The sequence below is a fragment of the Oncorhynchus tshawytscha genome, linkage group LG25, assembly GCF_018296145.1.
Source record: "Oncorhynchus tshawytscha isolate Ot180627B linkage group LG25, Otsh_v2.0, whole genome shotgun sequence".
Lineage (NCBI taxonomy): Eukaryota > Metazoa > Chordata > Actinopteri > Salmoniformes > Salmonidae > Oncorhynchus > Oncorhynchus tshawytscha.
In genome coordinates, this window is record NC_056453.1 from 31766992 (window position 1) to 31782932 (window position 15941).

General features: G+C 42.6%; 1 protein-coding gene across 3 annotated transcripts in view; it reads left to right on the plus strand.

Annotated features, from left to right (window-relative positions):
• Positions 1 to 15941, plus strand: part of wdr27 (WD repeat domain 27) — a 170900-nt gene that overhangs the window by 95505 nt on the left and 59454 nt on the right. For all 3 annotated transcript variants that reach the window (XM_042306240.1, XM_042306241.1, XM_042306239.1), the window contains exon 24: positions 8989 to 9087. In XM_042306240.1, the coding sequence (XP_042162174.1) occupies positions 8989 to 9087 (99 nt within the window). The remainder of the gene's footprint in view (positions 1 to 8988; positions 9088 to 15941) is intronic.

Below are 15941 nucleotides of genomic sequence, written 5' to 3' on the forward strand. Positions count from 1 at the left end.
CAATGGTGTTTGTTTACTTATGAATTCATGATTGTTTGTTATTTAGAGTGCATGATGTACAGTACATCTAACAACAAATGTAGAGATGTTGTAGAAAGATGAGAGGCTGGTTACACAGTTTAGATGTTTGTAGAAAGATGAAAGGCTGGTTATACAGAGTCAGGGGTTTTTTGGTCTGATGACCTGACGAGTCTCAGGTATAAAACATGGGGGTCATTCCATGTCAATTCAACGAAACCGTGAACTCCACCAATCTCAGATCGTGAAACTTCAAATTATGAGAATCAGATAATACAAAGATACAGGCGTCCTTCCTAACTCAGTTGCTGGAGAGGAAGGAAACCGCTCAGGGATTTCACCATCAATGGTGATTTTAAAACAGTTACAGAGTTTAATGGCTGTGATAGGAGAAAACTGAGGATGGATCAACAACATTGTAGTTATCCACAATACTAACCTAAATGACAGAGTGGGAATAAGAAAGCCTGTACAGAATTAAAAAAAATCTAAAACATGCATCCTGTTTGCAACCAGGCACTAAAGTAATACTGCAAAATATTTGGCAAAGCAATTCACTTTTTGTCCTGAATACAAAGTGTTATGTCTGGGGCAAATCCATTACAACGCATTACTGAGTACCACTCTCCATATTTTCAAGCATGGTGGTGGCTGCATCATGTTATGGGTATGCTTGTAATCGTTCAAAATAAAAAATAAACAGAATGGACCAAAGCACAGGAAAAATCCTAGCGGAAAACCTGGTTCAATCTGCTTTCCACCAGACATTGGGAGATGAAGTCACCTTTCAGCAGAACAATAACCTTAAACACAAGGCCAAATCTACACGGGATTGCTTACCAAGAAGACAGTGAATTTTCCTGAGTGGCTGAGTTAGTTTTTACTTAAATCTACTTAAAAATGCATTCCCTCCTTCAACCCATTTGTTTTTTAGGGAGGATATGACATATTATGTCTCTATAGTGCCTCTCATGGTATTTTTTCCAATGCAACATTTTTGTTGAGGCAGAGTTGTTTTAATTACTTTTCCAGACTAGTGAGTATCAAACTGTGTCTGTAAGACATCCAAGATTTTTCTGAAGAATCCCTTCTTCTCCCTAGCCTACTTTACCTTCCTTTTTTTCTTCTGTGTGTTTGGTGAAAGCAGTGGAATAATATATGGATGCTGATGGTTGTCGGATTATTAATCGCAGGGACTTGTCTTCTCTCGATGAAGCAACAGAAGTTTGAGAGCATCTCCTTTGAGAGTGGACGCTTCCAGGCATTTCCTGGCAGCCGGTGGGGCTTGGTGAAGCGTGTTCGGTAGTGAGCTACACCATACTTTATTTGTGACCGCCCTGAGAGTGGCAAGAGCCAGAGGCATTTGTATTTGTCTTCATATTTAACAAGACAATCGTGGAAAAAGAACTCTCAAAAAAGAACTGAACACCCCCCAAAAAGACTCCCTAAAAATTGAAATTGTGTTAGGACCTATATGATATGACACAGTTTCCACACACTTAAATAACAACAGAATGTAGGCAAGTACACTAGAACAAAGCTGTTATCAGAAGGCTTTGGGATTCAGTGTGTATGCCTGGACTTTAACTGTAAAGTTGGATGTTCAGCTTACACAACTCCCAGTGCTGAGGGAAAACTATCTCTAAACCTGCAACCAAAAAAATGACATTGATTACTTTCTTTGTTTTTAGAGCTTAGTTTGTTGTCAAAAATAAATAACAATTCAAGTAAAACAGGATTTTATTAAGTTAAAAGGACAATTGAAATCCTGTGCCTTTAAACAGCTTGGAAAATTCCAGAAAATGTCATGGCTTTAGAAGCTTCTGATAGGCTAATTGACATCATTTGAGTCAATTGGAGGTGCACCTGTGGATGTACAGTGCCTTGCGAAAGTATTCGGCCCCCTTGAACTTTGCGACCTTTTGCCACATTTCAGGCTTCAAACATAAAGATATAAAACTGTATTTTTTTGTGAAGAATCAACAACAAGTGGGACACAATCATGAAGTGGAACGACATTTATTGGATATTTCAAACTTTTTAACCAAATCAAAAACTGAAAAATTGGGCGTGCAAAATTATTCAGCCCCTTTACTTTCAGTGCAGCAAACTCTCTCCAGAAGTTCAGTGAGGATCTCTGAATGATCCAATGTTGACCTAAATGACTAATGATGATAAATACAATCCACCTGTGTGTAATCAAGTCTCCGTATAAATGCACCTGCACTGTGATAGTCTCAGAGGTCTGTTAAAAGCGCAGAGAGCATCATGAAGAACAAGGAACACACCAGGCAGGTCCGAGATACTGTTGTGAAGAAGTTTAAAGCCGGATTTGGATACAAAAATATTTCCCAAGCTTTAAACATCCCAAGGAGCAGTGTGCTAGCGATAATATTGAAATGGAAGGAGTATCAGACCACTGCAAATCTACCAAGACCTGGCCGTCCCTCTAAACTTTCAGCTCATACAAGGAGAAGACTGATCAGAGATGCAGCCAAGAGGCCCATGATCACTCTGGATGAACTGCAGAGATCTACAGCTGATGTGGGAGACTCTGTCCATAGGACAACAATCAGTCGTATATTGCACAAATCTGGCCTTTATGGAAGAGTGGCAAGAAGAAAGCCATTTCTTAAAGATATCCATAAAAAGTGTTGTTTAAAGTTTGCCACAAGCCACCTGGGAGACACACCAAACATGTGGAAGAAGGTGCTCTGGTCAGATGAAACCAAAATTAAACTTTTTGGCAACAATGCAAAACGTTATGTTTGGCGTAAAAGCAACACAGCTCATCACCCTGAACACACCATCCCCACTGTCAAACATGGTGGTGGCAGCATCATGGTTTGGGCCTGCTTTTCTTCAGCAGGGACAGGGAAGATGGTTAAAATTGATGGGAAGATGGATGGAGCCAAATACAGGACCATTCTGGAAGAAAACCTGATGGAGTCTGCAAAAGACCTGAGACTGGGACGGAGATTTGTCTTCCAACAAAACAATGATCCAAAACATAAAGCAAAATCTACAATGGAATGGTTCAAAAATAAACATATCCAGGTGTTAGAATGGCCAAGTCAAAGTCCAGACCTGAATCCAATCGAGAATCTGTGGAAAGAACTGAAAACTGCTGTTCACAAATGCTCTCCATCCAACCTCACTGAGCTCGAGCTGTTTTGCAAGGAGGAATGGGAAAAAATTTCAGTCTCTCAATGTGCAAAACTGATAGAGACATACCCCAAGCGACTTACAGCTGTAATCGCAGCAAAAGGTGGCGCTACAAAGTATTAACTTAAGGGGGCTGAATAATTTTGCACGCCCAATTTTTCAGTTTTTGATTTGTTAAAAAAGTTTGAAATATCCAATAAATGTCGTTCCACTTCATGATTGTGTCCCACTTGTTGTTGATTCTTCACAAAAAAAATACAGTTTTATAACTTAATGTTTGAAGCCTGAAATGTGGCAAAAGGTCGCAAAGTTCAAGGGGGCCGAATACTTTTGCAAGGCACTGTATTTCAAGGCCTACCTGCAAACTCATTGCCTCTGCTTGACATCATGGGAAAATCAAAATAAATCACTCAAGACCTCAGAAAAACAATTGTAGACCTCCACAAGTCTGGTTCATCCTTGGGAGCAATTTCCAAACGCCTGAAGGTACCGCGTACTATTGTTTGTACAGATGAACGTAAGTATAAACACCATGGGACCACACAGCCGTCATACCACTCAGGAAGGAGACGTGTTCTGTCTCCTAGAGATGAACGTATTTTGGTGCGAAAAGTGCACATCAATCCCAGAACAACAGCAAATGACCTTGTGAAGATGCTGGGGGAAACCGGTACAAAAGTATCTATATCCACAATAAAACAAGTCTTATATCGACATAACCTGAAAGGCCGCTCAGCAAGGAAGAAGTCACTGCTCCAAAACCACAATAAAAAAGCCAGTCTACGGTTTGCAAATGCACATGGGATCAAAGATGGTACCTTTTGGAGAAATATCCACTGGTCTGATGAAACAAAAATATAACTTTTTGGCCATAATGACCATCGTTTTATTTGGAGGAAAAAGGGGGAGGCTTGCAAGCCGAAGAACACAATCCCAACCGTGAAGCCTGGGGGTGACAGCATCATGTTGTGGGGGTGCTTTGCTGCAGGAGGGACTGGTGCAATTCACAGAATAGATGATGTCATGAGGAATGAAAATTATGTGGATATATTGAAGTAACACCTCAAGACATCAGTCAGGAAGTTATAGCTTGGTGACAAATAGTTATACCTGAAATGTTTGACCCAGTTAAACAATTTAAAGGCAATGCTCCCAAACACTAATTGAGTGTATGTACATTTCTGAACCACTGAGAATGTGATGAAAGAAATTAAATCATTCTCTCTACTATTATTCTGACATTTCACATTCTTAAAGTAAAGTGGTGAATTTTTATTTTTCATTTTTACTATGATTAAATGATTAAATGTCAGGAATTGTGAAAAACTGAGTTTAAATGTATTTGGCTAAGGTGTATGTGTAAGGAGTGTGTACTGGTGGCAGAGAAGTCAGGCGCAGGAGAGCAAAGACTGTGTAACTACGGCGCAGTTTAATAATAACGGCACCCAGTGTTACCCTGTGAGGGGGGGAGATCTGTAAGAAAATCCACCGACAGGTGCGACCAAGGCCGTTGTGGAACGGGTAAGGGGTGTAGCTTCCCTCTGGGCAGGTGCCTAGGTGCCTTACACTGGGCGCACACCAAGCAGGAGGAAACATAAACCCTCACGTCCTTAGCCAAGGTAGGCCACCAGTACCTCCCGCTCAAACAACGCGCTGTCCGACCGATCCCAGGATGACCAGAGGAGGGTGATGTATGGGCCCAATTGATCAAACGGTCACGAACAGCAGACGGGATGTACAGACGCCCAGCGGGACACTGGATGGGAGAGGGCTCTGCATGTAACGCCTGCTCAATATCCGTGTCCAGCTCCCACACTACCGGCGCGACCAGAAAGGAGGCGGGGAGTATGGGAGTGGGATCCATGGGCCGCTCCTCTGTGTCATACAACCGGGACAATGCGTCTGCCTTCACGTTCTGGGAGCCTGGTCTGTAGGAACGAGTGAACACAAAACGGGGCCAGACCCTAATGGTCGACTATCTAAGGCGTGAACGGGCAAGGGCTCAGCCACGGGAACAATAGGGATCCCTAAACTATGGGCGAACGATTTATCTATAAAATTCCCAGCCACGCCTGAATCGACAAGTGCCTTATGCTGGGAATGCAGGGAAAACTCAGGGAAAGTGACATCCACAAACATATGTGCAACAGAGGGCTCTGGGTGAGAATGGTGCTGGCTCACCTGGGGTGGCTCCAGAGCGCCCTGCCTGTTGCCTCGATACCCAGAGGAACCAACCCGGCACCAACCGGCAGTGTGCCCTCTGCGGCCACAGATGGTGCACTAGCTGGAACCCCCTCCGGTCTCCCTGCGCACCGCCCCTCCCAGCTCCATGGGTATCGGAGAGGGGGTGCGGGGGGTTCGAACCAACAGTCCCCGATCTGCAGGGCTTTCCCGGTGAGGCACGAAACGAGGGCGGACACCCTCTCACGGCCCGAAGGAGCCGGGTGGACGGTTGCCAGGTATAATTCCAGCTGTAATAGGATCCCCTGGCAGTTCGCAGCCTTCCCATCATATTCCTGGGGAAGGGAGAGACTAATCCCACTGGGTCCAGGAGAAGGAGGGGCGTGTAGTGGAGACCACGGTTGTGCTGGTGGAGGCGCTGGGTGAACTCCCTGTCTCTCCCAGTGGTCCATTGTCTGGACAACGCAGTCCATGGCGGTGGCAAGATGGTGGAGCATTGCTGCGTGCTCACGGATGCTCCTCCACCCCTATACCCGGGGTTCCTGCTCCTGCTGACTCCATAAATTTGGGTCCGGAATTATGTAAAGAGTGCGTACTGGCGGCAGAGAAGTCAGGCGCAGGAGAGCAAAGACTGTGTTCCAACGGCACAGTTTAATAATAAAAATCACCTTGAACAAAAACAATATATACAATGGGACAAAACCCCTTCGCACGCCAGACATAACGTGCACATACACTTACAATAAACAATTCCGGACAAGGACATGGGGGTTAACAGAGGGTTAAATACACAACATGTAATTATGGAATTGGAACCAGGTGTATGGGAAGATGAGACAAAACAAATGGAAAATGAAAGGTGGATCTGCGATGGCAAGAAGGCCGGTGATGTCGACCGCCGAACGCCGCCCGAATAAGGAGAGGGACCGACTTCGGCGGAAGTCGTGACAGTATGTAAACTTCCGACTTCAACTGCATACAATTATCTGTTATTAAGTCCCTCAGTCGTGTAGTGAATTCCAAACACAGATTCGACCACAAAGATCAGGGAGGTTTTCCAATGCCTCGCAAAGAAGGGCATCTATTGGTAGATATTTTATTTTTAAACAGACATTGAATATCCCTTTGAGCATGGTGAAGGTATTAATTACACTTTAGATGGTGTATCAATACACCCAGTCAGGACAATAACCTAAAACACAAGGCCAAATCTACACTGGAGTTGCTTACCAAGATGACAGTGAATGTTCCTGAGTGGCCGAGTTACAGTTTTGACTTAAATCTACTTAAAATCTATGACCTGAAAATTGTTGTCTAGCAATGATCAACAACCAATATGTCAGAGTTTGATGAATTTTGAAAAGGACAATGGTCAAATGTTGAACATTCCAGGTATGGCTCTTAGCTCTTAGAGACTTACACATACAGACTCACAGCTGTAATCACAGCTGTAGGTGCTTTTACAAACATTAAAAAAAAAAAAAAAAAGGTTTTCATTTGTCATTATGGGGTATTTTATGTTGATGGGTGACATTTTTTTTTGTTTAATACATTTTGAATTCAGGCTGTAACACAACACAATTAGGAATAATACTTGCTGAAGGCACTGTACATATACACTGAGTGTACAAACACTCCATGACACAGACTGATCAGGTGAATCCAGGTGAAATCTATGATCCCTTATTGATGTCACCTGTTAAATCCACTTCAATCATTGTAAATTAAAGGGAGAAGGCAGGTTAAAGAAGGATTTTTAAGCCTTGAGACAATTGAGACATGGATTGTGTATCTGTGCCATTCAGAGAGTGAATGGGCAAGACAAAATATTGAGGTGCCATTGAACGGGGTATGGTGCCAGGTGCACCAGTTTGAGTGGGTCAAGAACTGCAACGCTGCTGTGTTTTTCACGCTCAACAATTTCCCATGTGTATCAAGAATGGTCCACCACCCAATGGACATCCAGCCAACTTGGCACAGCTGTGGAAAGCATTGGAGTCAACATGGGCCAGCATCCCTGTGGAACGCTTTCGACACTTTGTAGATTCCATGCCCCGATAAATTGAGGCTGTTCTGAGGATTAAAGGGGGTGTAACTCAATATTAGGAAGGTGTTCCTAATGTTTTGTGCACTGAGTGTAAGTAGACAGTTATCACTTACTGTAGGTTGTGAATATAAGGCTAGTAGACCCTACTGATTCATAGTGTTGTCACACATTAGGCTCATCATCATAACCATGCATGACCTCATCACTCTACGCTGGACCTTATTCACCAAGTAAAAATAAAACATTGCCACACACAAAGACATTTAGGAGTACAATGAAAACTATTTGACTGTAGAGCTCTGGACCATCCGTCGAGTTTAAAATTAATCACCCTACGGCATGTTGTCCGTATAAAAAAAAAAATGTAATCTTCATTTAACCAATCCCATTGATGTCAGAAGACCTCTGTCCCAAGGGAGACCTGGTCATTATTGCCATAGATTATGAGACTGTAGGTCCTGATGTTAGGCTTCAGAGGCGTGTTCCGTTACCCCCTACCTTTCTTACTCTACAGCTGTTGTGGAGATCTATAGGGGGCCTCAGGCTGGAATGAGGCAAGGCTTGCAGGGCCAGATGACCTCTGTGGTGAGGTAGCAGGACTGGACCCAGATAACCTCTGTGGTGAGGTAGCAGGACTGGACCCAGATTACCTCTGTGGTGAGGTAGCAGGACTGGACCCAGATGACCTCTGTGGTGAGGTAGCAGGACTGGACCCAGATGACCTCTGTGGTGAGGTAGCAGGACTGGACCCAGATGACCTCTGTGGTGAGGTAGCAGGACTGGACCCAGATGACCTCTGTGGTGAGGTAGCAGGACTGGACCCAGATTACCTCTGTGGTGAGGTAGCAGGACTGGACCCAGATGACCTCTGTGGTGAGGTAGCAGGACTGGACCCAGATGACCTCTGTGGTGAGGTAGCAGGACTGGATCCCTCATTGAGGATTCTTTCCTGTTCCAACTGCCTGATGTGATGCTCTGGCCTTACAAACCCCATCAGAGTGCATCAATAAGAATGTACATTCTAGTAATTATATTTCTCTGGCTGTATCTGTAGCTCGGTATCTCTACCATGCTATGGGCCCTTCTAGGGAGCACTATCCCCATGCCTTTTTCGGGGAAGCCTAATAAAAAGCAGCTGCAGGAATCTGATGAGTCGTCGTCTGGTAACAAACATCCCCACATCTGGTTTTATCTGTGTTCACTGCTTATGGTCCCCCGTCCTCATCCCTCCTTTCCCTCCTACTCCTCCTCCTCTTCCCCCTCCTCTTCTTCCTCCTCTCCAACTATCTTTCACTCACTGTTCTTTCTTACTTTTTACACACTGTGAAAAGTCTCTGCCTTTGTTTGTCAGTTTGATCGTGGAGAAGAGATTGGAGTAGAAACTTCCAAATTGTACAAAATAATCGAATACCTACAGACTTTATTATGTTGGTCCTCTTCTGCAGTATTCAGACTTTCTTTGAAGGTTTATAAGTTACAGATTGACTACCTTATACTTTACGTTTTGGCATCAGCAGCCAAGTCATTCAACAAAATATTTTGATGTACCTCCTTGACCCATTTTCTCCTCTCTGCAGGCCTATGTGTATGACATCCGCAGCAGCAGCTACCTCCACAAGCTCCAGAGACACTCCGACACCATCCTCAATGTGACCTTTAACCCTGCTACACCTGAGGTGAGGACTGGCCGATAGCCTCTTAAAATTACACCCTCTCTCCGCATTCTATTGTCTTCTTCTCTGGTCTGTCTTTTTATTACCTGTCCATATTCACATATACAGTGCCTTTCGAAAGTAGTCAGACCCCTTTACTTTTTCCACATTTTGTCACATCTTATTCTAAAATGGATTAAATAAAATGCATTCCTCAGCAATCTACACAATAACCCATAATGACAAAAGCAGAAACAGGTTTTTAGACATTTTTGCAAATGTATTTAAAATGAAAAACAGAAATACCTTATTTACATAAGTATTCACACCCTTTGCTATGAGACTCGAAATTGAGCTCAGGTGTATCCTGTTTCCATTGATCATCCTTGAGATGTTTCTACAACTTGATTGGAGTCCACCTGTGGTAAATTCAATTGATTTGACATGATTTGGAAATACACAGCTGTCTATATAAGGTCTCACAGTTGACAGTGAATGTCAGAACAAAAACCAAGCCATGAGGTCAAAATGAATTGTCCGTAGAGCTCCGAGACAGGATTGTGTCGGGGCACAGATCTGGGGAGGGGTACCAAAAAATGTCTGCAGCATTGAAGGTCCCCAAGAAGATAGTGGCATCCATCATTCTTAAATAAAATAAGTTTGGAACCACCAAGACTCTTCCTAGAGCTAGCCATCCGGCCAAACTGATCAATCGGGGGAAAAGGGCCTTGGTCAGGGAGGTGACCAAGAACCCGATGGTCTCTGACAGAGCTCTGTGGAGCCTTCCAGAAGGACAACCATCTCCACCACTCAGGCCTTTATGGTAGGGTGGCCAGACGGAAGCCACTCCTCAGTAAAAGGCACATGGCAGCCCGCTTGGAGTTTGCCAAAAGGCACCTAAAGAATCTCAGATCATAAGAAACAAGATTTTCTGGTCTGATGAAACCAAGATTGAACTATTTTGTCTGAATGCCAAGTGTCATGTCTGGAGGAAACCTGGCACCATCCCTACGGTGAAGCATGTTGGTGGCAGCATCGTGCTGTGGGGTTTTTAAGCTTGAGAGCATCACCAGAGAAGAAAGGGAGAATCACGCCAAATACAGGTGTGCCAAGCTTGTAGTGTCATACCCCAGAACACTCGATGCTGTAATTGCTGCCAAAGATGCTTCAACAAAGTACTGAGTAAAGGGTCTGAATACTTATGTAAATGTGATATTTCAATTTATTTTTAATAAATTAGCAGACATTTCTCAACCTGATTTTGCTTTGTCATTATGAGGTATTGTGTGTAGATTGATGAGGAAAAAAACAATTTGATACATTTTAGAATTAGGCTGTAACGTAACAAATTGTGGATTAATCAAATGGGTCTGAATACTTTCTGAAGGCGCTGTATATATAAATAAGTGGATTTTAGTATTTCAGAAACCCCCGTTGCTGACAGGTGTATAAAATTGCAATGCCAAGCGGTGTAAAGCTCGCCACTATTGGACTTTGGAGCAGTGGAAACGTGTTCTCTGGAGTGATGAATCACGCTTCCCCATCTTGCAGTCCGATGGACGAATCTGGGTTTGGCAGATGCCAGGAGTACGCTACCTGCCCCAATGCATTGTGCCAACTGTAAAGTTTGGTGGAGGAGGAATAATGGTATGGTGCAGTTTTTCATGGTTCAGGCTAGGCCCCTTAGTTCCAGTAAAGGGAAATCTTACTGCTACAGCGTACATTGACATTCTAGACAATTCTATGCTTCCAACTTCTTGGCAACAGTTTGGAGAAGGCCCTTTCCTGTTTCAGCATGACAACGCCCCCTTGCACAAAGTGGGGTCCATAGCGAAATGGTTTGTCAAGATTGGTGTGGAAGAACTTGACTCGCCTGAATTGGCATGAATTGGAACACTGACTGCGAGCCTGGCCTAATCGCCCAACATCAGTGCCCGACCTCACTAATACTCTTGTGGCTGAATGGAAGCAAGTCCCCCCAGCAATGTTCCAACATCTAGTAGAAAGCCTTGCCAGAAGAGTGGAGGCTGTTATAGTTCAAAGGGGGGACGAACTCCATATTAATGCCCTTGATTTTGGAATTATATGTTTGTCAAGCAGGTGTCCACATACTGTTGTAGTATACTAGTCATGTGCTATACTTCCTCCAGCTCACCTCGCTCCCTCTCTTGTTAACTTATTGTGAAAGAAATATCCGTACAGACTCAAGTCAGTCTGAGCATCGTGGTAATTCATTAACCAGACATCAGGCTTCTGGGTTATTTTGTTGTCCTGCTTCCCTTGGACTTCATCTCCTATCAATCGGATATTGGACACAGCTTCAGAGGGAGGCCCAGCATACAAAAACACACTGTGATTTCTGCTGCTGTGTTTCGATTCCATGGAGAACCTCTCGGATTACTGTCATGGGTTCAAATTATGGTATGTGTTTGTTTTTTCAGATACTTTGAGTGTTTGCTTGAGTCTGCCCTGGGTGCCATATGGGTGGGGTTAGCCATTTTGGGACTATACCATTGGTAATAGTGTGCCAGGCAAGCTCAATCAAATTAATTGAAAGGATTTAGAAAAATATTTGAACCCATGTCTGGTAATGTCTGCTGTGTGGATTCCATGGAAAGGAAAACCCCCCAGGATTATTAGATTAGTTGAATCCCACTTTGTACTAAAGGTTTGCCAGGTTCATTAAATAGTACCCGCAAAACACCCGTCTCAATGTCAACAGTGAAGAGGCGACTCCGGGATACTGGCTTTCTAGTCCAGTGTCGGTGTTCTTTTGACCGTCTTAATCTTTTCTTTTTATTGGCCAGTCTGAGATATGGATTTTTCTTTGCAACTCTGCCTAGAAGTCCAGCATCCCGGAGTCACCTCTTCACTGTTGATGTTGAGACTGGTGTTTTGCGGGTACTATTTAATGAAGCTGCTAGTTGAGGACTTATGAGGCGTCTGTTTCTCAAACTAGACACTCTAATGTACTTGCTCAGTTGTGCACCGGGGCCTCTCACTCCTCTTTCTATTCTGGTTAGAACCAATTTGCACTGTTCTGTGAAGGGAGTAGTACACAGCGTTGTACGAGATCTTCAGTTTCTTGGCAGTTTCAGTTTCTCACATGGAATAGCTTTAATTTCTGAGAACAAGAATAGACTGACGAGTTTCAGAAGAAAGTTATTTGTTTCTGGCAATTTTGAGCCTGTAATCGAACCCACAAATGATGCTCCAGATACCCAACTAGCCTAAAGAAGGCCAGTTTTATTGCTTATTTAATCAGGTCAACAGTTTTCAGCTGTGCTAACATAATTGCAAAAGGGTTTTCTAATGATCATTTAGCCTTTTGAAATGATACACTTGGATTAGCTAACACAACGTGACATTGGAACACAGAAGTGATGGTTGCTGATAGTGTCCCTCTGTACGGCCTATGTAGATATTCCATTCAAAATCAGCCATTTCCAGCTACAGTAGTCATTTACAATATTAACAATGTCTACACTGTATTTCTGATCAATTTGATCAAGTCTACTGTATTTAAATGCCACTTTAAACGTGTTCATGATTCTGCAACAAAATTTCCCCATGGGGACAATAAAGTCCCTAACGTAAAGTAAACACACCGCGCTGAACGAACAGCAGACGAATTGCAGACGAAAGTGCATATCGATATTCAGTGCCCTTAGTCATCCTCCATGAACTCCCAGTCTCACCTCATTGTGGATGAATATATATTTTTCAACATACTGAACTCAATGTGTCAGATTTAAAGTTGCAGTATGGTTTATAGTTCTTTAGCTCTCCTCCTGAATCTGGAGTCATCAAGACAGGATGACAGAGGCACTCAATCCGTTTTACAACTCACCTCGCATGGCGATGGAAAGGAACACTTTGGCCTAACATCCACTCAAGTCATGTCGGGTTAACAGGGGCCTCTGGGGCACTGCTTCTTTCCTCAAAATAGCACATTAATCACCACACGACTAAATAATTAAACTGGCTACCAGTTCAGCCTAGTTCTGTCGTTCTGTCTCTGTTTAGGGTCTAACACAACTCAGTGTACTGTAACTCAAACTTTCATCACTTCAAACACCCTGAAGATGAATTATGTTTTTTGATACCAGCACTAGGATTAAACTGAACCATGAAACCCTGAAATCCGAGGTAGAAATTATAAATAGCTCTAGCTCTGATGGACTAAACAGAGACGGGAGTGAACGTGGAGCTGGAGGGAAGCAGAGTAGTTGGAGAGCATGTTGATTTACAGGTAAGAATGGCTTGTGCTATGGCGCTGAGTGTTCTCTGGACACACTGCTTAGTGGGGTATTAAACATCCCCAGTGGGGTATTTAGCACACACGCATGCACACACACACGTATGAAAACACACACTTGCACACACTCTTGGAAGATGGAGCTGCATTGGATAGCAGCAGCCTTACGGGCTCCTGACCAATTCTGCTATTTTGTCCATTTTTTTTACTCTGATCTTGTTTTTTGGCGAATAATGTTTCTGCCATCATTTCCTATAACCAAAAACAGCTTCTGGACATCAGAACAGCGATCCCTAACCTTGGTTTGGATGAAAAAAATGTATTCAACGATTAAGCAGGCCTTTCATTTATTTATTTGTACCTTTATTTTAACAAATGTGCCCTGTATATACAACATAAATATATACTTTATACCCAAACATACAGATTAAAATACTAAAATACAGCAATGGGAAGCACAAATCACATCACAAATCACCCAGAAAAACATTAATCCACAAATAAATCCCCAATCAATACTTTAAATTGCCTGAATGGCACCAGAACATCAAGATGAAATGTATTTAGAATTTTGTTCCAGCAATACGGTGCATTAAACTAAAAGCAGATTTACATAGCTCGGTGGAGACCCTAGGAACCTCAAGAGTTAACCAATCCTGTCAACAGATTTACATAGCTCGGTGGAGACCCTAGGAACCTCAAGAGTTAACCAATCCTGTGAACGGGTTAAGCAACTCAGGTTTCTATACTTCAACAGCAAAGTTAGATAAGACAGAAATGTATGAAGTAGGGCCTAGTAAACAAAAAGGAAGTAACGTAGAGATCTACGTAGAGATTTAGCAAAGTCCAGCCAACCTTTTGATACAGGATGCTGTGATAAGTATCCAAACTGTTATCTGTAACAAAACAAAGGGCACTATGGTAGATGGCATCCAAAGGTTTAAGAGGAGTAGCAGCTGCACTTTGCTAAAAATATTACCATAATCAAGAATAGATAAAAAGGTTGACTGAATAATCTGTTTCCTACTGCTTAGAGAAAGGCAGAATCTGTTTCTGTGGAAAAAGCCAACTTTAGATCTTAGCTTCTTAACCAGCTCATCTATACGTTTTTAAAACGTCAAATCCATTTCAATCCAAATGCCTAAGTATTTATATGAGGGAACACGTTCGATTGAAGAACCATCTAATGAGTGAACATGTAGTTCATCTGAAACATTCTTACGAGAGTTTGAAAACATGTATTTAGTTTTGCCTGTATTAAGCACAGGTTTTAAGTTAGAAAGGGATTCCTGCATAGCTATAAAATCTGACTGTAATTTTGACACAGCCAGATCAACAGGTGGCGCAATAGCATACAAATAACATTTTATTTGTCACATACACGTTTCGCAGATGCTATGCGGGTGGAGAGAAATTCTTGTATCATAGTATCATCCGCGCATATACAGTGGGGCAAAAAAGTAATTAGTCAGCCACCAATTGTGCAAGTTCTCCCACTTAAAAAGATGAGGCCTGTAATTTTCATCATAGGTACACTTCAACTATGACAGACAAAATGAGAAAAAAATCCAGAAAATCACATCGTAGGACTTTTAATGAATTTATTTGCAAATTATGGTGGAAAATAAGTATTTGGTCACCTACAAACAAGCAAGATTTCTGGCTCTCACAGACCTGTAACTTCTTCTTTAAGATGCTCGCATTGATGTGCCATCCTGGATGAGCTGCACTACCTGAGCCACTTGTATGGGTTGTAGACTCCGTCTCATGCTACCACTAGAGTGAAAGCACCGCCAGCATTCAAAAGTGACCAAAACATCAGCCAGGAAGCATAGGAACTGAGAAGTGGTCTGTGGTTATCACCTGCAGAACCACTCCTTTATTGGGGGTGTCTTGCTAATTGCCTATAATTTCCACCTGTTGTCGATTCCATTTGCACAACAGCATGTGAAATGTATTGTCAATCAGTGTTGCTTCCTAAGTGGACAGTTTGATTTCACAGAAGTGTGATTGACTTGGAGTTACATTGTGTTGTTTAAGTGTTCCCTTTATTTTTTTGAGCAGTGTACATTACTGTTCAAAAGTTTGGGGTCACTTAGAAATGTCCTTGTTTTTTTAAAGAAAAGCACATTTTTTGTCCATTACAATAACATCAAATTGATCAGAAATACAGTGTAGACATTGTTAATGTTGTAAATGACTATTGTAGCTGGAAACGGCAGATTTTTAATGGAATATTTACATAGATATTGGGGCAGCAGGGTAGCCTAGTGGTTAGAGCGTTGGACTAGTAACTGAAAGGTTGCAAGTTCGAATCCCCGAGCTGACAAGGTACAAATGACAAGGTACAAATATGTCGTTCTGCCCCTGAACAGGCAGTTAACCCACTGTTCCTAGGCCATCATTGAAAATAAGAATTTGTTCTTAACTGACTTGCCTAGTAAAATAAAGGTAAAATAAATAGGTGTACAGAGGCCCATTATCAGCAAACATCACTCCTGTGTTTCAGTGGCACGTTGTGTTAGTTAATCCAAGTTTATCCTTTTAAAAGGCTAATTTGATCATTAGAAAAACCTTTTGCAATTATGTTGGCACTGAAAACTTTAGTTCTGACTAAAGA